We start from the raw sequence: 27,106 nt of genomic DNA, 5'->3' as shown, positions 1-27,106 counted from the left end.
TTGTAAAACTGATCAATTATGGTGACACTGTTCCTTACAGATGAACAACTGTCAGTACTATCTCTAGACCTAATTATTTTCTTAACCCTTTTCGGTCCAACGTCGAGGCTGACTCAACAGACCAGGCGCTAGGAGCAGGTCCAATGTTGAGGCTGAGGTCCACACCGCAAACCGGTTCAACATTCAATCCCGTCAATTAATTTGGACCAGACTGTTTGAATTCCAAAAATAAAATTGGACCGAAAAGGGTTAAGCTTTAGTCCTAAAATTCTTCATATCTACACATATTTCTGTAATGATGTCTAATGGTGCCCTAAACTTGCTAGACTAAATTCTGAGCCCTCCATATCCACTTCTCTGTGTTCTTTTCCAGGAAATTCCAACTACTGGCACTCTGGACTCTGAAAAAATATTAGACACTTCCTTCTCCCCTACACACATAACTTTTTCTAGGGTGGCTGCAGAGTATTCTGCAGAAGTGACAATTTTCCCAAAAATCTTTGTTCTGAAGAAAACACTTGAAGTAGAGAAATATGAAAGTTTAAAGAAAAGTCTAAGAAATAAATGAAGAGAAAACATGAGAGAAAGATGTTCAGTGGCAAGAGGTTCTGGATGAGAAGAACTGACGAAGTGAATGGTTTTACAATGGAAGAACACCAAATGTTCTTAGAGGAAAGGAAGAAACAGATGACATTACAGATGAAGGTAAAATGTATATAAATGGGTGCAAGAAAATGAAGGAGCAACTACCTCAATGTGAACTTAAAACTATCTTTCAAATTTAATCTTCCAACTTGCACACTACACTCCAATCATATCCCAACTATTCTTTATAGACCTATACAAAGCCTTTGTTTTCATGTCTCCTTATCTTTGTTCATGTAATTCCTTGCACTTAAGATTGTCCTTCTCACCCTGACCAGTTTGGCTCAGTGGATAGAGCGTTGGCCTGTGGACTGAAAGGTCCCAGGTTCGGTTCTGGTCAAGGGCATGTACCTTGGTTGCAGGTACATCCCCGGTAGGAGGTGTGCAGGAGGCAGCTGATCGATGTTTCTCTCTCATCAATGTCTCTAACACTCTATCCCTCTCCCTTCCTCTCTGTAAAAAATCAATAAAATATATTTTTTAAAAAGATTGTCCTTCTCCACTAATCTCCACATTATTATATTTTACCTATAATTCATCTAGGTAATCTCTTTGTTTTTCATAGTTTTCTGAAACAATAAGTCTTTCTGTAACTCTCTACAACCCATCATTTTCTACCTCTGTATTTACATAATATATCAATCTCCCAAGGGGAATAGCCAGGCAGTGCCATATACACAATAAAAAGACTTGATAAATAACTGTTAAATGAATTAAATTTAAAGATAAGTATATGTAAATTCCACAATTAAAGATAGCTATTTGTTAATTTAACTTAACAGCTCATATCTTAAATGTAAGTATACCCATGTCTAAGCATTGGAATAGGAGAGTACCTAATGTGAAATCCAAGCTGGTTAGTTACTAATGATTCTAGTAAATATTGATTTAACTTCCATGCAACAAATTAATATTTAGCTTTAAACAAAAAGGTATAAAGATATCTAATGGCTTAATTTTTCTACAAATAGTCACAAAATGTAATACTAATTTATTAAAAATAAAACATAGTGCCATTAATATTATCCAAAAACAAAATGAATTTAAGGTTCTTCATAGAAATTTTTAAACATACCTTACATGTTATCTTAAGTCTTGTAATCCACCTATAATCCTCTCTAGAACATGTCAGGTACTGTAAACAATTATTTTATTGTTGTTCTCTGAATAATATATAAGTTTTTTCCCTCAGCAAGTTCAAATTAAGTAATATAATACTCATTATGGTCAGAAGGTCTAAACAATAGAACGTTTATTAGGGTGAGCAGGTCTAATACCTGAAAATATGTGTCTAAAACTGCTAGATTGTCTTCTAAACATTAGTGATCCAGTCTTGAACTCCTAGGCATGGGTCAGGATGAAGAGAGGGAGGGGATATTTAAACTGCTTGCAATTTTGTTTCCGTCCTTCTGTAGCATAGGTCTAAGTGTCCATGTCTAGTATGTGTTCTGAATAGCAACTTAGACAACCATGATGCTTATTCTGAGGAAGGATTTATTTTCCAAAATCTCCATATTTCCTTGCTTTAAATTTTCAATTCCAAATTAAATATCCTGAACAATAATACTTGTTTGGTATGATATTAAACCTATAATTATGAAACTAGCCCATCATTAGTATTCTGTTACAATTTTAATATATCCTTTCTTAATATAAGATTTTACATCAAGTTTAGTCAAGTTACTTTAAATATTTAAAACTGATTAAAATTCTAAAATAATCAACAGATAAATGTGCAATATTTTGTTTTCTAAAGGAATTCCAAAAAAAGTTTATTAGAAACCTTTAAAAAGTAAAAATCACTTCATAACAGTATATGTAAATCCAGAAACCACCAATTATACACAATTAGATATTTTTTTAAAGTTGTGAATATACAAAGTGGGGCAAAAGTAGGTTTATAGTTGTTCATATGAAAAATAATACAATAATTAATAAGTAATAATGTAAGAATGAACTCTGTATTTTGCATTCTCAAAACTGTAAACCTACTTTTGTCCATCCTATAGAAGATTATGGTTATAATGGCTATATTGCAAGCATGTAATAATTTCATTTACTGGTAAAGCATAAATAATTTATATGGTATAAAATAAATACATTAAATAATATTTCTTTTAAAAACACTAAGTGCCCTGAAACTTATATAAGTCATATAGGGTCAGATAGTAACAGGAAAGATTTGATGAAAGTTTGATAATTTAAAGATATCTATCCCTACCAAATCAGAAACTAAAAACTCTATGAGAGACGTAGAGCAAACAAGTAGATAAAAAGAATCACCGGTAAGATGCTAATGGTATGTTAAATTCATTTCCAGGTGAAGCCATTCCCAATAAAGTATTCCCTTCATAAACAGAAAGTGGGATTGAGAAATGATTTCTAATCTAGAAAAGAAAAATAATAATATTTAGTATCATTAATCTAATAAACTAAAGACATTTAAAATATATTCCACATAAACACCCCAACAAAAGATCAAAGCAATATTTACCTTGCTTATATAATTAAGGAAAGAAGTAAACATGTAATTATTATCCTAAAAATAGAAGATAAACCTACAAACAGTTATATTTACCTTTGGATAGATAAAAACAAACTGGTTATTAAGAATAATTTCTTATCCTTCTATATCTTACTAATATCCTCTAATTTAAAAAAATCATACTGAAAACTAAGATTAAATGGAGTCTTAAATTCACTATATTTTATTTCTATATATATTGTTTGCTCCACCTAGTCACAAATAGAATTACATTTTGATTTCTAAAAATAATACCTATATAAAACTTAAAATTAATGTTTAACTACTTAATGAAATTTTAAAAATCAACAAGGACAGCCCCACAGTCATCTTAAAAAAGTTAATTATAAATCATAAATGAAAGAAAAGGAATTTATGCTTTCAGCCATAATGGAATAATAGGGACCAGATATACCTTCTCAACCTAAAAACTAAACAATGATTTTCAGACACTGGTTAGACAGCAGCAGAGAAAATAAAAATAGAAACAAAATCCAGCAAGAAAAGCCCTAAAACTGCTCCAGCTTGCTGCCTGGATAGTTTTGAAGCTACTGTGTAGGAAAGGAGAAGTCAAACAGAGCTAAGTAAACTATCTAAGGCATAGGAGGGAACCTTGTTTCAGCCAAGGGCCATTTGGATATTTATAACATCATTCGCAGGCCATACAAAATTATCAACTTAAAAATTAGCCTGCTGTATTTGGTCACACATTTAATTAACTCACCCCTAATGCCTTGGCAGGCCCAGACCAAATGATTTTGCAGGCCTTATAAGGCCCGTGGGCCAGGTGTGCCCCCCTCCTGCCTTAGACAGTTTACTCCTGTGAATGTGCTAATCAGTACTGAACTGAAGTCTTGAGAGTAGGGCACACTCTTAAATCTCGGGATTCTAAGGCTTGGTAAAGATCTACCTAAAAAGGGAAGGCAGAACAATTTCTGGTGCTGACACATAGTTTCTTTTCTCACCAACCAAAGTTGTTTGGATGTATGGATATATAAACTTTTTATCAACTTTAAAAAGCTTTTTTTGTCATTTTTTTCTTTAAATGACCTTGTTTAGTACAGAAGGTATTAGTTGCAGTGACTTACTAATGGTACAAAATTAGCCCTGAACTAAAAGGCTGCTTGAATCCCACCTAAAAAGTTTAAAAATAAGGACTGAGAGGATCACTTTCCAAGTAACATAACTATATTGGAGAATAAAGTTCAAGAATACAAAAAGAAATATTAATTATATTTCAAGCAAGGTAAAAATCACAATTTTAGGTATCCAATAAAAATTAATACATATAAATGTTAATGAAACAAATATTAATAAAAGGAAATAGTCCAGCTGGAGTGGCTCAGTGGTTGAGCATCAACCTATGAACCAGGAGGTCATGGTTCGATTTTTGGTTAGGACACATGCCCAGGTTGTAGGCTCAATCCCCAATGTGGGGTTTGCAGAAGGCAGCCGATGGATGATTCTCGCTCATCATTGATGTTTCTATCTCTCTCTCTCTCCCTCCCTCTCCCTTCCTCCCTGAAATAAATAAAAATATATTTTAAAAAATAAATAAATAAAAGGAAACAAATCAGATATAATATACACGATAGAATTAGTAGACAACGACATTACAACATTTATATAACTAATAGAGGCCCGGTGCATGAAATTTGTGCATGGGGGGGAGGGGCAGGAGTCCCCTCAGCCCAGCCTGCACCCTCTCCAATCCGGGACCCCTTGGGGGATGTCCGACTGCTGGTTTAGGCCCGATCCTAAGGTTCGGGCCTAAACCAGCAGTCGGATATCCTTCTCATAATCCAGGACTGCTGGCTCCTAACTGCTAACCTGCCTGCCTGATCACCCCTAACTGGCCCCCCTGCCAGCCTGTTCGCCCCTAACCACCTGTGCCAGCCGACCTGATCACCCCTAACTGCCCCCCTGCTGACCTGGTCGCCCCTCACTGCCCCCCACTGCCGGCCTGGTCGCCCCACGCAGCCTGCTGCTCGGTCATTTGATCACCCCCACTAATCCCCCTGCCAGCCTGGTTGCCCCACGCAACCTGCTGCTCAGTCGTTTGGTAGTCCCTCACTAACCCCCCTGCGGGCCTAGTCGCCCCATGCAACCTGTTCGGTTGTCCGATCGGTTGCAATGGTCACTTAAGCATTTTATATATATATATATATATATATATATATATATATATATGTTCAAAGTTAGGGGAAATACTGAGTGTATGAGTAAAGGACATGAGAAATATACATAAAAATGAAAATTGAAATTCTAGAGCTAAAAAATACATTGGGTGTAAATGAGAAAAGATTGGAGATTGAAAAAGAAAACTGAACTTTAAGACATAACAATAGAAATTATCAAAATGAACACAAGGGAAAAAACTAAAAAAATAAAGAAGAATAGAGCATTAGTGAGCTGTGGGGCAGATTTAAACACTAATAATGGTCAGTGAAGAAGTGAAGAGAGGGGAAAGAGAGAAAAAGTATTTGAAGGAAAAAAATGACAAAAAAAGCTTTTTAAAATTGATAAAAGTATATATCCATACATTCAAAATACTTAAATCCAAGTACAAGAAACAGAAAGTAAACTTCACTAAGATTCATCACAACCAAATTACTTAAAAACAGTGATAAAGGGCAAAAATATTAAATGTATATAGAGAAAATATCAACACTTTTCTAAAACAGGAAAGATAAAAAATATCAGGGTTAGGGGGAGGAGCCAGGAAGAGATTAACCAAAGAATATTTATGCATATATGCATAACCCATGGACACAGACAATAGCAGGGGAAGGCCTTGCATGGAAATGGAATGGATGGAAGCGGGCAAAAAGGGAGAAAATGGGAGACATCTGTAATACTGTCAACAATAAAATAAAAATTTAAAAAAAAATAACAGCAAGTTCTGGTTAGAAACAATGTAATCCAGTCAACAATTGAATAACTTCTTAAAAGTATGAAAAAAATTAACCTAACAATCTGTATTTCTATACCTGGTAAAAATAACTTAAAACATAAAAGTGAAATAAAAATGGAAACAATTCATGGACAAATTTCATGAGAGAGACAAAATTACTAGAAGAGTTCACTTAAGAAGTAACAAATATTCTGAATGGCCCTTACTCATAAAATAAAGTGAAACTATATTTAAAAACCTTCACAGAAGAAAAATGTTACAAGAAAACTCTACACCAATATTCCTCATGAACATACATGCAAAAACTATGAACATGGTTTTAGCAAATCAAACTAACAATGCATCAAAGGGTTAATAATACTTCATGAATAACTGGGATTTACACTGGCAATGCAAGGTTGACTTAAAAATCCTGCATTAAGCATCTGCCCCCTGGTGGTCAGTGCGAGTCAGTGACTGGTTGTTCTGCCCTTCGGTTGATTTGCATATTAGCCTTTTATTATATAGGATAACAATTAAAACTCAACTAACATAACTTACCATATTAACAATATTTTTAAAAAGATCCTCTCAATAAATACAGAAAATAATTTGACAAAATCATGAAAAAAATTCTCACCAAATTAGAAGGGAGCATTTTCAACCTGAGAAAGGGTAACTACAAAACAAACCAATCAACCAACACACACAAAAAAGGCAAAACAAAACAAAATCCCTCAAAACATACTCAATGGTAAAACAGTGGGTACTTTCCCCTTAAAATTGAGAACAAAGCAAAAATGTCTGCTTTCATGATTCCTATTCAAATTGAACTGGAGGTTCTAGCCAGCACAACAGGCAAAAAAATAAAATAATATGCATCTAGGTTAGAAAAGAGAAAGTAAAAATGTCTTTAAGACACCATAAGTAAACATATTAAAAAGCCACTAAAACTAAAATGTGCAAATAGTAAGTTTGCACAAGTTAATATAAAAAGTAACTGTACTTCCCCTAGCAATGAAGAACCAAATTAATATGCAAAAATTTCGTATTTATCCAAAATTTTGAATAAAAATTGAAAATCAGAGTCTAAAAGTAAAATGGAAAAGGAAACGACTAATAGCCCAAACAAACTCTGAAAAGAACAAAGCGGCACAACTTGTACTACCTGATTTCAAAATTCAGAGTAAAGTACTAGTATTATCAATACAGTGTGGCATTAGCATGAAGATAAACAGAGCAATAAAACAAAATAGAGAATTCGGAAATAAACCCACACAGATACGGTCAGTTTATGTTTGACAAAAGTGTCAAAGCTATTTAATGGAAAAGTAATAACCTTGGATGGAACTTATTAGCCAGACATATTGGAAAAAAGTGAACTTCAACTCTTTTCTCCTATCATAGACAAAATGGTATGTGGTATATCTATTACTACTCAACAATATGCAACTGCATATAACAACATTAATAAAAGTTGACACATACAAAATTATGCCTAGTAAAAGAAGCAAGATTCCATTCTGTACTCCATTTCAGTTACATAAATTCTATATTGTGTAACTAAAATACAATGAGAACATGTCAGTGGACACCTGGGAACGGGGAAGTAGAGAGAGAAGAAACATTTTGGTGAGATAAATATGTTAATTACTTTGACTGTGATAAAGATCTCATAGGTGTATTTTTGTGTAAAACTCAACTTTAAGTGTATGCAACTTATTGTACATCAATTTTACCTCATTAAATCTACTAGAGGCCCTATGCACAAAATTCATGCAAGAGTAGGCCTGCCTTGCCCTGGCTGCCAGCATTGGCTTCCCTCTGGCAACCGGGACCCAGGCTTCCCTCCAGCCGCTGGCAGCCACCTGGGACCCAGGCGTCCCTCGCAGGCCTGGCTTCATCCAGAAGGTCGTCCGGTCTAATTAGCATACGCTTTTATTATTATAGATATAAATTTTCTCTCACCATATTTGCTAATTAAAACAAAAGGATATATACATACTATAAAGACCCCAAACAAAATATTGATGAGTTGTAGTTTTTTACAAAATACTCCATAAAAAGATTTTACAAAATAGTCTTATACAAAAATTGTAAGTATATTGAACAAACTCCTATCACTGCTCATATTAGAGTAGTACAATTACTGGTAATGTTTCTTCTTTTTGATATTAGTTACACTGCTACTATAATTTGTATGGTTTTGGTAGCAATTTGCTTTATTTTACTTTTGTTTTTTATTGGCACACAAATATGCATATGACCCCCCAAAAACTATCATTTCGTACCTGCACTGGGGAGCGAACTGTTACTTTCTTATTTCCTTCCACTGTGTCAATTTGACAAACAATAGATCTTTCAACTCCAGATTCTCTGTGCCTTACAGTGTACAGTCGTCGTCCCACTTTTGTTAAGGGAATTTTATCAGCAGTAGAGTGGTTAGCAGGTGCTAAATGGAATATATGTTTGAAAAGTTTTATTGTAAATCATCATATGTTAATTTTAAATAGATGTTAAGCATCAGAAACATCAGATGATTTCTTAAGGTTATGAATAAATAGTCACTCAAGTCTTTGGATTTAAGATTATACAAAGGGATTATACAAAGAGTAGTTTTTTGTATAGACATAATGTATACAAAGAGATACTGTAAGAAACCACAATGCATTTCCATCACATTTATTTAAAACCTTCAAAAGACTTTATAAAAAAATTGTTTTGATTGAAAAAAATCTCATTCAGTAGTTTAACCTAAGACAACAACACTTATGAACAAAAAAGTTTCATAAGCCTTTTCAAAATAAGTAATGAGAAGAATTTTTATAAAATATAAGAAAGCATCTCGGATTTGCTATTATAATAACCAGAGCCTAATACCTTCAGGCAATCTTTGGCAATTACCAAGGTAGCTGCAATTTTTCCATTGTTAATTTTCTCAGCATGTGGCACTTTGTGACATGTAGGATTTGATTAAATAAAATTTTGTACAAATTATCTAATATACATACATATACTGTATTGAGGGATGAATTCTTTACATTATTTACATTAATCCCCCCACATCATTACATGAAATGTTACTTCAAAAACTAATAGAGCCGAAACCGGTTTGGCTCAGTGGAGAGAGCGTCAGCCTGCGGACTGAAAGGTCCCAGGTTCGATTCCGGTCAAGGGCATGTACCTGGGCTGCGGGCACATCCCCAGTGGGAGATGTGCAGGAGGCAGCTGATCGATGTTTCTCTCTCATCGATGTTTCTAACTCTCTATCTCTCTCTCCCTTCTTCTCTGTAAAAAATCAATAAAATATATTTAAAAAAAAAACTAATAGAGGTAAAACTGACAAGAACAATTAAATGACAATGCTTGGACAACACCTGAAACCTATCCACTGTTATGCATCATTTCTTGACTAGAAGAGCACTAGTTATCAGTTTTGGTACTCCTACCCAAAGTCTAATTAACCTTTCAAATGTGCTCCACCTTCACTATTTAAATGTCAAAGTATCAAAAAGTGGTATGGGTGAGGCTTTGGGACTATTTAACTCACTGTGAGTATATCAGATATAATGATAATATTTTTTAAAAAATATATTTTATTGATTTTTTACAGAGAGGAAGGGAGAGGGATAGAGAGTTAGAAACATCAATGAGAGAGAAACATCAATCAGCTGCCTCCTGCACACCCCCTAATGGGGATGTGCCTGCAACCAAGGTACATGCCCTTGACCGGAATCGAACCTGGAACCCTTCAGTCTGCAGGCCGACGCTCTATCCACTGAGCCAAACCAGTTAGGGCTTATAGTGATAATTTAAGAATTTATTTGCTTTCACTTCTATGAAAATGCAAAACTTGTGGGAATCAGAAAGGACCAAAAAAAAAAAAATTCCACTTCAATAAGCATAACATAAAAACCATTTACAAACCCATAACCATTAAAATGTGTCATTTCCATAAATTCAAACCTCATTTTGAATTCATTCAGCAGCACTAAGAATGAGATCTGATATTTTTCTTCCCCAAAATATAAAGCAGTAAATTACCATGCTCTAAAGAAAGCAGTGAATAAAGAAAGAATTTGGAATACAAAAATATAGTGACAATAGCAATGAAAGTCCTACAAACAAAGAAACAAATTTTCCAACCTATTAGGAAGGAGATAAAAAACGTGTAAGATATCAGAAATGAGTAAAATGGAATATAAAATATAACTTAAAAGAAATGAAAGCCCTAGGAAGGTAATTTATCACTTACTAAGAAGAATGAAGAAAAGTTTGCTGCTTAGGCTGGTCATTGCATTGAAATGATCATTGTCTTTTGTTCGGACATAATCCATACTTAAACTTTCCTCATTTTTCAATATATATGACTTTGCCACTGGAACGTTGAGCACACTAAAAGAATCACTTGGTGAAACAGAGATGGTAAGTCCAAGAGAATTTAAAATCATAAATGGCGCTAGATCCCTCATGAAGACAGTTGAAGATCCAGTGGCAGCTTCTGTAAATGCCTAATAAGGTAGAGTTATCGTAAGTAAAATAAAATGAAATGTGGAAAACCAAATGACAAGCACAACACTAATGAACATATGACAAATAACTAAGTTAATAAAAAACTTTTATTCAAGAAAAGAGAAGGGTTTAACTCAGAGTAGTACAGCCACATTTAAAGTTTCAAATGTCTTTTCTTACCTTGACTAAATTATTTAACATTACAAGACCACATTTGGATAATGTAATGTTTAGTTGGTCTTTTGAATAGAAACTGATGACAGTTTTATATTCTGGCACTCTGTAATCTTCTTCAGTATCTGCCTCAACAATAGCCTTTTTTGCTTTCTTTTTCATCTAAAATGACATGTAAATTACAGAAATGTAATAAGGAAAATTTGTTCCTGGAAGCACAACATAACTCATTTTGCAAAGGAAAAACAAACTTTAGATAAATCCCAGTAACATTAGAGAGAGCAAAAATGTTTATCAGTTCCACTGTCTTATTGGAATTACTTGGAAATCAACCAAATAAGGTCACCTAGCACAAGAGCAGTATTAGGGGAAGAATTCTTCTCATCCTCAGTGATACTAAAATGACAAGCACATTTTAGAAGAGGGAAAAGAACAAATCAAAATTACTAAATGCATGTGGCATCAGAATGAAAATGAAAGGCACATACTTCATAGCAAATGAAAATTTAGAGTGAGAAAAGTTATTTAGTCTATTGGTCATGCTATAAAGAAAGAACAGAAAATCAGGGACTTAAAAAGTCCAACAATAGTTGCAGAACAGTGCCACTAGAACCCAGAACTCATGAGAAACAATAACATCTACCTCTTTTTAGGATTCACAGATCCAGGGCCCATGTATATTCCAACCTAAAATCACCAAATATGTTCTTTTATCTACTAGTAAATCCTTTGTCTGAAATATGTGGAAAATCAAATGCAGTGATCCAATACCAAAAGCTGGACATGCCAAGCTGGTCACCTTTGTTGTTACTTTAATTGACTTTAAACCACTGAAAATCTGTCTGCAGGTTGACTGAATTGTCATTAGGGAGGAAACGTGCCAGTTATTTCATAGTCTCCTGCTTCAGAAGCACAATTTCATCCATCTAAAGGTCCTGATTCTTATGATTACGTAAACTCAATTATTTTAAACATATTTCAAACAAATAATATGTTTTCTTCCATATACATATCCTTCAGAGACAAAGGAAACACGAGTTAAACAGCAACCTACAAGAGGTTAGCAGCATTTTAATATGAGTAGGGCCTCTGCAGCCAGATTCGCACCCCACTTTAAAGGCATTACTTTAGTGAAGCCCTTTCTAGTCTCAGTCCTTTCACATGTTACAATGAAGTTAGAAATTGTACAGTCTTCAGACACTTGTTGTAAGAGTGAAAGCAAAAGTACATCACTTAGATGTCTAGTACATAATAAATATTACATAATTATTTGTATTTGAAAAAGCACAGGAGGGCACTGGCCTTGGGTTTGAAAATTACATGCACAGGTCAAACAGGGAAGCATACAGCAAGGCTAATAATGAAAAATGTTGAACTTTGTTGAGATTGAAATTGGTATGTTTGGTATGGTGTAGATACCCTCAATTTTAAAATAATTTTTTGACTTCAAATATACCTTGATTCCAAGATTCCATGGTCTAAATTCCTCAGTCTGGTCAATTTCTAAAGGTTCGAGCAAAGGTTCCCATACACCAAACATTTCATTGTAATAATGCACCTATAATGAGAATTTGTAATTTTTTTAATAAGGCATTCTGGAATTTGCTAAAATGATCTTCCATATTGTTTAGTACTACCATTCCTTTTGGCTGTGCTATTTCTCCTATATAAAAACCATGCCACTCATTAGTTTCCTACATTCACTCCCTCAGCACTTTCCTCACCTGTTTTACATAATAATTTAGCTTCCATAATTTACCTGATAAAACTCTCTTTTAATCATGTTTCCTTAACTTCCAGGCCAGGCTAAACATAAAAGACTGTGTTCCTCTATTATATATTATTGAAATTTTTTAACATGTCTGTCTGCCTCCACTGATTTTTCGAAAACAAGTAACACAAGATTCAATGAGTGTTTATTTATTTGAATTCTTTGAACCTTCTGGACATCCTAGATTAAATCCTCTGGAAAGTATACAAAACTCTAGCCAAAATTTGAACAGCTATAATCTAGTCAGTCATATCTACCTCTATTAATATATAACTGTATTAATACAAATAATATAGCAGCTTATAAATCTCCATATTTTTTTGATAAGGGTAGATTATCAGATTAGTTTCCACTAGACAAACTCGATTAATAATTTAAACCAAATTAGCTTTGGGGATGATTCTATATAGATAAATTCTGAAGCAAAATGTACATTGGTTCAAAGCAATTTTTTTATATAAAATACAAAAAATTTAAAGATCTTAGTGGATTCTCACTACAGTGTAAAGATTATGCATTATATAAAAGTATAAGACATCACCTAATTCTTTATATTACGCTTTTAGAAGAGATTCAGAAATAGTTTATTTTTCTTTTAAAGGAAGAAAGGTATTCCATTAAATTCCTAAAAACAAGAATTTTGAATCTAATCAACAACAATCTATTAATGTATCGTGTTTAAATTGATCAAATCAACTGAAATATAAACTTAGTGTGGACATGTGGTCTAAAGTTAAAGTACAATAGGGCCTCAAATAACATTTTGTTCAACATGTTTTGTTACAACACTGATGAGATGTTGTAGGATTTTAACTCTTTTTCATATCAATCATATCGATTAGCTACAGTAAAACTGGTTTTATGTCCTTTTGCTTAAAATGGCAAAACCTATCAATGACACTAAATGAGGACTTACTGTAGACATAAAACTTTATCAAAGGCATAAACCTTTCTTCCAAAAGGTTTCTGAGCCAACATCATATTTACAATATGCTTAAATATTTAAAGATTCTAAAAATATTCCATATGTATCATTATTTGTTATAAAATCTAGAAAAAATACTATATTTACTTACTTCTAGCTCAAGCTGACAGTGGAGATTTATGAGGGAACTCCAGTTTTTGCCTTCCCCTGAAAAACATGATTTTGCCAAAAGCATAGGCACTGTTCTATGACCAACCCCAGCCTCAAGAACTATAAAAATAGAATCAATGTTCATTTTTATTATCTCTCCTTTGGGTACCAATTCAGTTGTGGGAGCTATGTTTTTCACTTCATTTGGTTCTTCAAGAAACCACATTTTTAAAGTCTTTGTATCCTTCTTTTCCCATAAATGTGCTGTAGAAGAAGCAGTTTCTTGTGGGATGGTTTCCTTAGTTGTATAAAGTGCTGCAGTTACGGTAATCACAGTATTTATGATAACTGGTGAAACCTAAGGAAAAAAATTTAAACTAATAAAAAATCTACTTATGCAGCTTTTAAAAATACATACTTCAAGGACATTTAAATATATTTGCTGAAGAATCATAATTAATGTTGAAATAATAATATTATTACCATGAAACCGCAAATATAATTCCCTGCACAGGTGGGGTCCCTCGGCCTGGCCTGTGGAGATTGGGCTGAAACGGGCTCTCTGTCATCCCCCAAGGGGTCCTGGATTACGAGAGGGTGCAGTCCAGGCCAAGGGACACCAGTGGTGCACAATTGGGGCCAGAGAGGGACTGTGGGAGGTCTCCAGGGCATGTCCGGCCCATCTTGCCCAGTCCTGATCAGGGCCTATCAGGGCCAGCCAGCTGGGGAGGGACCGTAGGAGGGCTCCAGGGCATGACCGGCCAGTCTCGCCCAGTCCCGATTGGCTGGACCCCAGCAGCAAGCTAACCTACCGGTCTAAACATCTGCCCCCTGGTGGTCAGTGCACGTCAAAGCGAGTGGTCGAATAGTCGGAGGAACAATTAGCATATTAGGCTTTTATATATAGAGATTTTTAAAACATAGCTTCTTTTTTGCTTACTTAACAATTAAAAGAATTGCTGTAATAACTGTTTATTTCTAGTTTATTAATTTTTTTAAAAGTTCACTAAAGATCTAAATGACTGACATTTTAACTTACCTTTAGTGTCAGTGATTTTAGTGATATATCAATCACTTGTGGATCTCTGCCTGTCTGAGTAGCTTGATAGAACACGTCACAGGGCTGCAAAACCTATCAGAAAAATCAGTAACACTAAATTACCATTGTTCTTAAAATAGTTTTATTTAAAGGCTTTCCTAGTAATAGCTAACTATATTAAATAGACAAGTTATTCAAAACTGTTGAAAAATAAGTGACTCAATAACACACTTCTTACTTCTCTTTACTTACTCATTATAATATCAAGTATTAATATGAGCAGTATTAATAAAACAATATGTAGGACTTCTTGAATATTCTTAACTATAGAAATATATAAAATGTGTATTATATATTTCATTTTACTTACTAGAACAAAAATTTTATCATGGCATCTTTTCCATTATAAAATTACAATGAAATAAATTAATCTATACAGAAAAAGCTATAAAAGATGAGATGTAAAAATTATAAATACATTAGATTTATTAATAATTCTTAATGCAATTATAAATTAGCTGAGTTTTTCTTAACTGTGGTAAGCAGGATTCTACCCTCTAGCACCCAGTCACCATATTCCTTTCAAACACAAAATATATCCACCTCCTCCTAAGGTTCCTAACAGTCTCATTCCATTATAGCTCAAAGTCCAAAATCACATTTTCTAAGTCTGTATCTCATCATACCTCTATCTCATCTATAGCTCTCATTGATTAAAAAATCCAAAATCTCATCTATTTCTTACCAGCTCAAAGTCTAAAACTAAATCAGCTCCAGGTCCTGATGAAATTCCTGGGTATAATCTATTAAGTGTAGCTGCTAGGGCACAATTTCTCTCCCTTTATGGAATTGTGAAACTAAGATGAGTTATCTGCCCCCACCATTCCTAACACAGAATGGTGGGACAGACATAGGATAACAATTACAGACATTCCCAATCAAGTTGGAAAAATGGAAGGTAAAAAGGAGTCACTTGTCCAAAGCAGTTCTGAAATCCAGCCAAGTAAATATGTTTCTTGATTAGGTTTCAAAGCCTAATAACAATTATCTGTGGCTCTCAGCTCCACCCTGAGTCATTCTTCCTTCTTTATAAAAGGTAGCAGAAATACACAGCTGAGTAGTTGCTTTTTTATCCTCCTGCTTCCTGCCAGTAGAATGTTGGGGGTTCAAGATACCATTTTTCAAAGCTTTCTGGGACTACATATAAAGCCATCCCTATAGTTTCCAATAATATGTCTTTTACCTTCTTTCTGAGTCCTCGTTAGCAGTGTCCTCAAAGACCATGTTTCTACCAAAAGTCTGATCAACACAAGTTAGGCTTTCTCTATCATTCTATTCAAAATTCCTCCAGATTCTGCATACTACCCAGTTCCAAAGATGCTCCCTCATTTTAAATAATTGCTACATCTTATTTCTGGTAAAAAAAAAAAAAAATCTGTATTCTTTCCCTAACTGGTTTGGCTCAGTGGATATAGAGTGTCGGCCTGCAGACTGAAAGGTTCCAGGTTCGATTCCGGTCAAGGGCATGTACCTTGGTTGCGGGCACATCCCCAGTGGGGAGTGTGCGGGAGGCAGCTGATTGATGTTTCTCTCTCATCGGTGTTTCTAACTCTCTATCCCTCTCCCTTCCTCTCTGTAAAAAATCAATAAAATATATATATTTTTTAAAAAATCTGTATTCTTCTATTACTGAGTAACAAAGTACCATAAACTTAGTGGCTTAAAACAATACTAATTTATTTTTCCTCATTTTCATGGGTCAGGAATCTTGCTGAAATCAGTTATCAGCCGGTTGCATCTTTATCTTGAGGCTTGACTGAAAAAGATCTGCTCCCAGGCTCATTCAGGCTGTCAGTAGAATTCATTTCTTTGTGGCCCTAAAACTGAGATCTCCATTGGCTTGTGCTATCAGCCAGAGACTGCTTTTGACACCTACTAGTAAGTTGCTCATAGGTTCTTGCCATGCAGCTTTCCACACAGTATGGCAGCTTACTTCTTCAATGCCAGGATTTTAAAAATTAGGTTAGGCCCATCCAGAATCTCTCTTTAGATAACCCAATTAACTGATTAGTAACCTAATTATATTCACTGATCCTATCTACACTCAAAGGGAGCAGACTACACTGGGCACATGCAACAGGAGGTAGAAATCTTCAGGGCCATTTTAGAATTCTGCTTATATTAAAAGTGAAAAATAAATCAGAACAAATATGATAACCAAATTCATTCTCCAAAAAAACACATTAAAATTCACTATTGTTCTAATAAATCAACAAGAGCAACTAGTACATGACTTACATATTCAATATATTATTTCTTGAAACTTCAGGGATAGGAAATTATAACCATATTACAATACATAATCCACAACTTCCAACATAAAATTTGTGTTATATCTTCATCTTAGGGAAGGCAAAAAACAAAACCAAAAAGTACTATTATAAATACATAAAAAAGTTTCTAACTCCCTTCCCAAAATAAGTATGAACGTTTGTTTTGTTCCTTATCCAACTCCTTTATTTTCAAGTCTAATTAAGTTCCCTAGGATTAAAAATGCAGCTGGTGGTCTGGCCGATGTGGCTCTTTGGTTGAGCATCAACCTATGAACCAGGAGGTCACGGTTCGATTCCATGCCCGGGCTGCAGGATTGATCCCCAGTAGGGGGTGTGCAGGAGGCAACCAACTGATGATTCTCTCTCATCACTGATGTTTCTGTCTCTCCCTTTCTCTTCATCTCTCTGAAGTCAATAAAAATGTATTTTTTTAAATGCAGCTGATCCAACATGTTAGTGACAAAACTACACTACAGTCAAGTTGTATACAATACAGTCTATTCAGATCAATTGAAGATGTAGAAACATTATCTTAAAATGGAATTATTTCCCTACTAGTATTATTTTATTGTCTCCAACTACATCCATTGTAATTTTAGTGTTACTTTTATTTTTTTTCCTTTCTACTCTAATTCTCACCATACAGCTCCTGTATTATGATTTTCACTATTAATGCATTATTTCCCTGCTGCTATTGCTTCCCCTTCAAAGAAGCAATCTTGGGCTATCCAACATCTATAGAAGCCTATAAGAGCACACTATACATTCCCTACTTTACAAACACTATCTTGGTGGTGGGAAGACTGCCCCAAGTTGAGAACCACAGAATAACGAGAAAAAGTCAGAGTATATAAGTGTAGATGTTGGCAGGTGAGTAGATATGGGGTGGGAACTTGTGCTCTCTGGAACCCAGGTTCTCTGCACATGTTATATCTTCATCCTGAAACACATTCCCATGCCTCCTGTTTCAGTTCTGCTGGCTAATACCTACTCATCTTTCAGGCACTGGCATAAAAGTCACTTCACCTGACAAGCCTACCCTATTTACACTTCTCCAGAGAAATCACATACAGACTCAACAAAGAAAATTATCATCTAAAGATCCTGGATTTTGAGCTGAGACTGTAACCCTTGAGGTGGAGGTGAGAAAAGACAAGCATGGATTATCAATATGGACAAAGGAATAAAACATTTAGTGAACTGTGGGAAGAACCTCTGGTTGTCTTGATATCTGTTCTTTTTTTTCCCCACAGTAATTAATACAAGATTTATCTGGGCACAAAATAACGGAGGAGGAGGGAGGAGGGAGGAGGGAGGAGGGAGGAGGGAGGAGGGAGGAGGGAGGAGGGAGGAGGAGGAGGAGGGAGGAGCAGTAATTAATACAAGATTTAGGAGGAGGAGGAGGAGGAGGGGAAAAAAAAAAAAAAAAAAGAAGAAGAAGAAGAAGAAGGAGGAGGAAGGAGAAGAAGAACACATTCTCCAGCTGTTTTTGCAGATAAGTATGATCACCTAGCTACATTCATGCCAAATGATGTGAGTAGAAGAAATATATAAAATGTCTAAGTATTCACCTAAAAGGGAATCAGTATGCCCTCAGTTTTCTATATCCTCTCTTTTCTTAGTGATGAGCCATCAGCCTTGCAAACTAGAGAATTACAGCTTACATTTCTATGTTGATAATTTTTAGAACATTTATGCTTCTATTATTCCTATAAAAGACTAAACATTTTTATAAGTGTTTTATAAGAGTACTAGGAATCAGATAGTTAACTTGAAAAGATGTCTCTGAAGAAATAAATTTTAATCAGTTATGAAGAGGAGGAAAGTCATGAAGTTGCTAGAGTAATATACAAATGGGAAGTATTTCAAAGCAAATGGCTAACGTTCAAATACATTGCATGGAGAAAAGCAAACACATACATCAAAGGAAAAGGGTCCAGATGGGAGAAAAATATGAAAAAATGGCAAAATTGCAACAACATCTCAAACAAGTGGTAGATAGTTTTCAAGGCAAAAGAGCAGTGTGGAACTGACAAGAATAGTATGTGCGAGGAAGGTCTCAAAAAAAGTGAAGATGAAGGCAGTTTCTTAGTGAGACTATGCCCACAAATACATAAAAAAATGAGGAACAACTGGAAGAATGAAAAAGAGTTTCAAAGTGGTAAAATAATAATCTAGATTAGGCTCTCCAAAAAAAACAAAAAAAAAGTACTTTATAAAGAAAGATTAGAAAGTCTGTAGGTAGGTTCCTAAAGTGGTATATACAAAATACAAAACAGATAACTAAATAGTAAACTCACAGTAGTGATTCTGTCTTTTCTCTTGTCAGGAAGAAATGGGCATGCTCTCATTTGGAGATCTTTAATAGCAGCAGTCATTGTATTGTTTTCAAGGTCACCCTTGCAACAAATTTCACATTGTGTTGTAATGACTAAGGCAGGAGCATCATTTCTTGTCATATCAGCCACAAACACAATTTCAGGATTTTTAATAAGAATATTCACTTCCCACTTTTCTTGTATCTGTGCAGGTACTAAAATAGAAATAAAAATAATTTAAAATATTTATAAATCTTTGCTACACATTTTATGAAAAATGTATTATTTATGGGAAAATGTTATTTTCATTCTAAGTAAAAACTAAAGGCATCTTAGATCCCAAAGAAATCTATAATGTAAGATTTGAAGAAGAGAGTCTTAAGTACATTTAAAAATGTGGGGGAAAATCTCCACCATGGCAGAGCTGAAAACTAACCCAGTTTCTAACTCTCAACATGATACTCTTTCCACTGCACCACAAATAAAAATCTAAAAGACAGTAGAAAACTATAAATAAAACAAAAAGTAAGAATGTTTTAAGTTGAAATACTATCTTTAATAATGAAAATAAGTGGTTGGTTCATTATTTCTCCCTGCAGGTTTTCTTCCAACAAATTCTTTCAAATGATTGTCGGAAGTTAAGTACAAGTACTTATTCTAATACAGGTCTCATTAATTTTTGAACCCAATATATACTTACTCCTTGAAAAATATGGAAACTACACATCCCAGCAGAAAGCACATTTTCCTCTTAAAAATAAAATTTTAATTTATTAATTCATTTAACCTCGTCGATTAGAACTGCTATTTTCAACCTTTTTCATCTCATAAACTAGAAACTAGAATTCTGCAGCATATCAAATATTTTTTGCCAATCTGACAAAAAAAAGGAAATAAATTTGATTCATTCGTATCAAACGGAGACTGATATGTTGGCTGTTGTCATTTTTTTACTTGATAATTTAAGAGAAAAGAGGTCAGTGCCCCTGATTAAATAGTCAGGTATTTCATGTTTTAAAAATTCTTGTGGCACGCAGGTTGAAAATTGCTGATCTACAAAGCTAATCAAGGTAAGTGCTATTGTAAACACTTGATTAACATAGATATTAAATATTTTAGTTAATAACTAACCTTCTTCCTTAGCAGCCCATGCTTGAACATTGGTTTCTACAGCAGTGCCTGCGGTGTAGGCTTCAAGAAATACATTTGCAACTGTCAGAAGAAATTCTACACTTGCACAAATATATGTTTCTTGAAGGACTACATCAGACATCCAACCATCTCTGATTTTCTTATACTTTACATCCATCATATCTTTTTTGTCAAATCCAACTGTCAGTCCTATCATTCTGAAAAACACAATATTCCTGTGAATAGCTTACAAATAACCAAACACACCAATAAAACCCAGAGACTTCTTATCCCTTTCACTGACAGCCAACCAGCATCTAAAGTCAGTTATCGTAGAAAGATCTCAAAGTACTCCAAATAATAATAGATTTACAAACTTCTGGAACATAACTGTTTTATAAATTAGTTAGTGTGTCTTTAAGAAATTATCAGAATTTGGAATCTCAGCTGATTTTTCATATATTTCCCATTAAATTTTGAATTGATAATAATTTTGATAATATAAATTAATTTGGAAAAAAACACAAAAAATTACACTGATTATTTTTATTTAATTAATCTATCAACCATCCAGTAAGAGCACATAACTGAAACAAGACATATTATGTCTTTAATTAATTATTTTTGGAGAGAGAAGAAAGGAGGGAAGGTGGGAGGGAGAGAGAAAAACATCGATATGAGAAACATCAATCCGTTGCTTCTCAGATGCACCCCAACCTGGGATCAAACCTGCAACCTGCGTATGAGCCCTGACAGGGAATGGAATCTGCCACCTTTTGATGTATGAGATGATGCTTCAACCAACCAAGCCACCCGGACATTTAAAACATTGACTGGGAACCATGACTTCACTGAATTGAAAGCTCTGATGATATTAAGGATGTGCCCAAAAAATGAATGTGCAACTTTGGGAATAAGTTTTATAAAATATATCAACCATATTTCAAGTAAAAACGCAGAACACTATTACCTAGGAGTTGCCTTCTTGACATGAGGCCTTTTATCATCTAAAATACAATTTTTTAATGAGAAGGCAGAAAATATTGAGTCATCTGTATACATTTTTAAAGTACTTATTATATTCTCCAATTTAAATTCAGCAAGTGTCAGAGAAGGATCACGAACATCTGTAAAGGAAACCTGCAGAAGAGAAAATCAATATAAATTTTACACAAACACATAAATATGACACATTTTTTAATTATATACTACCACATTCTCTATCTCCAAAGGGCTCACTAAGAAAGGCCAAAAAATATATTGACTTTAATTCAAATTTTTAGTTTTCACATCACTAACTATAGCAAAGATAACTCATTTTAAAAGGGAAATGGTTAAAATTATTTTATTATTAAAATGAAGAGATCAATAAGTTTTCTCACAGGAACAGATACTCCAAAATGTACATAAAATATTAATAATTGGCATTTTAATAAATATTCACTATATAATTTTCATCAAGTAAAAAACATATTTTTCCCCTCAACTTACCTGTTCAGGACCTGGACTATACAGTATCATGGTGAGATAATCAGTTTTGAAACTCATATTTAGTGTTGTCTTAACTTGAGCGGCACATGAATGTACTTCTACCACAGCAGCTGTCACTACAGTTGTTCCTTGGAAAAATTAAAGTTATTAGATAAAAGAAAAAAAATCAGGAAAGCTAGAACTCATTAAAACAGCCTTAAAATAGATTTAACAGAATTATTAATCAAATGGGTATAGAAGAGGAGAAGAGTTATAGTAGCAATAAAAGCAGCCATATTATACTAATTGTTGAAATTGGGTAATGGGTAAAAATTTCTAGAGATGAATGATTAAAATAATATATTTAAATGTCTATTTTTCATCCTGCACATTTTAGACATTACCTTTGCACTGCCTATATTTTAAGTCCTTACCATGTATTTCCTTTATTGGTCCCATCTTCCTCTTTCCAGCTTTGCTCAGTTAACAATGGTTACTACTAGGTTAACATAGCTAATAACATTTAAATTCTTATTTACAGATTAAGTCTTCCATGTCTGATTTAACTATAGCTATGTAATAATTTTCAATGAAGAGACTAATCGTTTATTATAATAGTTCCTCTGCTGCTACATTACAACTAGTACATCTCTCAAAAGAAAATCTCTTCTCACATGCTAACAATTTTTCAAAATCATGCAAAATCTCCTCCACTTCTGCACCTGACTGTAGCAATTTCTCCCTTCCTAGGAACAGAAAGCATGTCTTCCTCTCCGTATCACTTATGGAAGGTACTTATAGTAGTCCCCCTTATCCACGGCTACGCTTTCTGTGGTATGTTTCCCATGGTCAACCAAGGTCTGAAAGTGTTAAATGAAAAATGTCAGAAATAATTCATAAGTTTTAAATTGTGCACCATTTAAGCAGCATAATAAAATTGTATGCTGACCCCTCCATCCTGCCCAGGATGTGAAATCATGCCTTTGTCCAGCATATCCACTATGTATATACTACCTGCCTGTTAGTCAATTAATAGTCCTGTCAGTTATCAGATGGACTGTTGTGGTATCACAGACTTGTGTTCAAGTAACCTTTATTTTACTTAATAATGGCCTCAAAGCCATGCACATAACTGTTTTTTACAGTATGTTGTTACAATTGTTCTATACTTTATTAGTTGTTGTTAATCATTTATTGTGGCTAATATATAAGTTAAATTTTATCACAGGTATATATATACAGGGAAAATCATAATACACATAGCATTAGGTACTAAGTTCCAGACATCCACTGGGGGTCTTGAAAAGTATTCCCATGGTTAATGGGGAAATTACTGAAATTAATCCCTCATTCTATATATATTATGGAATTTATGCTACTTTTCTTCTTGAAGACATTCTTCCACTTTTTTTCTTAAGATATTCTGAATTTCTCTTTAATGAAAATGAAGTACTTTTTACTACACATCCCAGTAACAAAATATTTTGGAATTCCTTTTCCATGTACTCCTGGTTAGGCCCTTTGTTTTTGTATCCTATGTCTTCCTCTTTCCTGAATTCCTTGTTTTGCTAGGATATATTTTAAAACTAATTTATTCAGGAACGAGTATGAAAGAAGTAAACTTTGTGGGACTAAACATCTGCGAATTATTGTGTTTTCACATTTGGATGATGGTTTGGCCTTATATAGAAGCCTAACTTCAAAATAATTTTCTTAGAAATTTGACTATATGGCTCCATAGTCTTTTATCATCTATCCATTCCATCCCATTCAGTTTTATTGATGATATATCTAATTCCAGTTACCTATTCTGTTTATGTTGGTTTCTTTCATGCTCAGGTTCTTGTGATTTTCTTCATATCTGTCCAATAATATTTAACAGTAAAGGACTAGGTTGGTTATTCTAACAAGCGAAGATGGGGTTTCCTACAATGTTATAAATGTATGGTTGTTTGTATGTTAGGATTCTCCTTGACTGACAAAGCTGTGTAAAAATCTCAGGGCTTTGCAAGGGTGGATTTTGTGAGCTAGTAAGTTGCTCTTTAATATAGGTAGGTTTGGGGATCTCCCAAAATGCCAGAATGAGAACTTTGTTCTTGTGAAGCAAATTCATCCCAGCACCCCTAAGTGACCCTATTTTCTGTCTGTACTGATGCTAAACTTAGAACCCGTAAGGTTCCACATAGCACATTATAGCCAACATTGGATAAACAGCCTTTCTCCGTGATGATTCCCTCTGTTCTGTCTCTTTAAATATTCCATCTACCCTTTAAATATTTGTTGAAATCCAAAATTTATTCATGCTCATCCTCTCTTGACACCTCTAATACTTTGATATGGCTATTATCAATATAAAATATCTCATCTGGGATAAATGCTGCAATAGGAATAAGGGAGAAGAGGAAGGAAGGAGAAAAAAACTGAAAAAGGGGATCCATGTTGGGATAGATAAGCATAAATATGAAGGAATTTTGTAATAGGACTGAGAATTTTGAATCAATGGGAAAAATCAACAGAACAACTAATAATAAACAATTTAGAGATACCTGAATGGGATTAAATAATTCAAAAATATTTATTAATCTTATTTTACTCCAAAACTAGAAATAGAGAATGGAAGGAAAGAAGAAAGAGGGTGGGGTGGGGAGGGAAGAGAAAGAGTTTAAGGTCAAGAACATACCTCCTGAATGATGTGAAGTGTTAGTGCCTCCACCAGTAACACTACTCTGATCTTTCACTCCTGCTGGTGGGACACTGCCACCTCCTTCATACCATATATTACCATATAATGTTTTAAAGATAGTTGTTATATCTTCTTGACTAAGAATGAACTGTTAAAAAAATAAGATTTGCTTATTTTAATATTACTACTTCATGTAGTAAAAAATTCACATACAATAAAAATAATTGTTTCATTTCAATCCTCTACAAAACCAATTTTTACACATGAGATATTTCTACTAACTGAATATTCAGTTTTAGTTTTATTTTTATTTTTTTAAAAATATATTTTATTGATTTTTTACAGAGAGGAAGGGAGAGAGATAGAGAGTTAGAAACATCGATGAGAGAGAAACATCGATCAGCTGCCTCCTGCACATCTCCTACTGGGGATGTGCCCGCAACCCAGGTACATGCCCTTGACCGGAATCGAACCTGGGACCTTTCAGTCCGCAGGCCGACGCTCTATCCACTGAGCCAAACCGGTTTCGGCTGAATATTCAGTTTTAAATGAGCACATGAGTTTTAGTACCTTGTGAAATACAGAACAAGGTTAAATACAATATCAATGAAGCTATGAATAATGAACTATTTGTATTACAACTTACCAATAAACTAGTAATTTTAAAATAAACTTACTTGGTTAAATATTCATCTACTTTGTCTTTTTTTGGTTAGTAAACAGCTAAATCTTTAAATATAGAATAAAAAATAATTCCTTTGTATGATGAAAAATAGTTCACAATGTGTTTTACATGAATTATTTTATTTGAACCTCACAAGTATTAGGTGTAATGAATATAATCCTGACTTTATAATAAGTTGAGGCTTAAGTGGTTTAGTATCATGCTTTAGTTCACTTATCAAACTTACTCAACACAGTAAGTAAAAACCTCGTGTGTTGAGAATTTAGCCTAAAATCACCAGCATAGGACCTGTCCTGAAAGTTGTGATGGTTAATTTTATGTCAATTTGGTTGGATCACAGTATATAGATATTTGGTCAAATATTTTCCTAGATATTTTACACTCACACACACACCTTATATATGCTGCATACCATCTACAAATGCCCAACTGCCTTTTGGGGCAGACCCACTAGAATGAAACTGAGTCTATCTCTACCCTGACTCACTTAGTAGTAAGCAGCTGTTGTAGCCCACCGTGGTGATCACATTTGACCCCTCCTAGACCTCAGTGTCAGTCTAATGCACACAGGCCAAGTATACACACAAACACACACATCATCTTTGTTTTATTTCTCTAGAGAACTCTAATACAAAAACCATTTTGCAAAAATAAAAATAAAAAAGACCTATGAGTTTTACAATGATATGTTTAATTAGCTCAAGGGGATAATTTAATTCCACAAAAATTAACAATTTTGTTTTCATCAGGTTTTCTTTGACTGCACTGAAAAGACGATACAGGCTTTTCTTGTAGCTATTGTGGATTCGATTCCAGACAATCGCAATAAAGCGACTATCAAAATAAAGTGAGTCACACAAATTTTTTGGTTTCCTAGTACATATAAAAATTATGTTGACACTATATAATAGTTTATTAAGTGTAAGCATTAAGTCTAAAAAAACCCAATGTACATAACTTGATTTAAAAAATACTGAATTGCTAAGAAGTGTTAACCATCATCTAAGCCTTCAGCGAGTCACAATTTTTTTTTTGCTATTAGAAGGTCTTACCTCAATGTTAATGGCTGCTGACTGATAAGGGTTGTGGTTGCAGAAGGTTTAGGAAGCTATGGAATTTTCTTAAAATTAGATAAAATGAAGTTTGCCATATTAATTGATTCTCTTTTTCATGACCAATTTCTTTGTGGCATGCAATGCTATCTGATAGCATTTCATCCACAGAATTTCTTTCAAAATTGGTGTCAATCTTCTCAAAAACCTGCTACTGCTTTATCAATTAAGTTTATGTAATATTCTAAATTCTTTGTTGTCATTTCAATAATCTTCCAGCATGTTCAGTGGGAGAAGAATCCATCTCAAGAAACCCTACTTTGCTCATCCATAAGAAGCAAATCCTCATCCATTAAAGTTTTATCGTGAGGTTGTAGCAATTCAGTCGTATCTTCACGCTCCACTTCTAATTCTAGTGTTGTAGCTATTTCCATCACATCTGCAGTTATTTACTCCACTGATGTCCTGAATACCTCAAAGTCACCATGAGAGTTGGCGTCAACTTCTTCCAAACTTGTGTTAATGTTGACGTTTGACCTCTTCCCACGAGTCATGAATGTTCTTAATGGCATCAAGAATGGTGAATCCTTCCAGGAGGTTTTCAATTTACTCTGTCCAGATTCATCAGATGAATCACTATCTACTGCAGCGATAGTCTTACAAAATATATTTCTTAAATAATAAGACTTGAAAGCCAAAATTACTCCTTGATCCATGGGCTGCAGAAGGTAGTACTAACAGGTCTAAAAACAACATTAATCTTGTTGTACCTCTCTATCAGAGGCCTTGGATGACCACATG

General features: G+C 34.1%; 1 protein-coding gene across 1 annotated transcript in view; it reads right to left on the bottom strand.

Annotated features, from left to right (window-relative positions):
• VPS13A (vacuolar protein sorting 13 homolog A) overlaps window positions 1-27,106 on the bottom strand; it is a 189,847-nt gene that overhangs the window by 67,526 nt on the left and 95,215 nt on the right. Inside the window, 12 exon segments of the mRNA XM_006086823.3 lie at window positions 2,929-3,032; window positions 8,354-8,514; window positions 10,318-10,573; window positions 10,755-10,910; window positions 12,205-12,306; window positions 13,596-13,952; window positions 14,634-14,726; window positions 19,267-19,499; window positions 20,416-20,633; window positions 21,386-21,555; window positions 21,907-22,034; window positions 24,566-24,716. Coding sequence (XP_006086885.1) covers window positions 2,929-3,032; window positions 8,354-8,514; window positions 10,318-10,573; window positions 10,755-10,910; window positions 12,205-12,306; window positions 13,596-13,952; window positions 14,634-14,726; window positions 19,267-19,499; window positions 20,416-20,633; window positions 21,386-21,555; window positions 21,907-22,034; window positions 24,566-24,716 — 2,129 coding nt within the window.

Source organism: Myotis lucifugus, unplaced genomic scaffold (genome assembly GCF_000147115.1).
Source record: "Myotis lucifugus unplaced genomic scaffold, Myoluc2.0 scaffold_31, whole genome shotgun sequence".
NCBI lineage: Eukaryota > Metazoa > Chordata > Mammalia > Chiroptera > Vespertilionidae > Myotis > Myotis lucifugus.
This window is presented reverse-complemented; position numbering and strand designations above follow the sequence as displayed.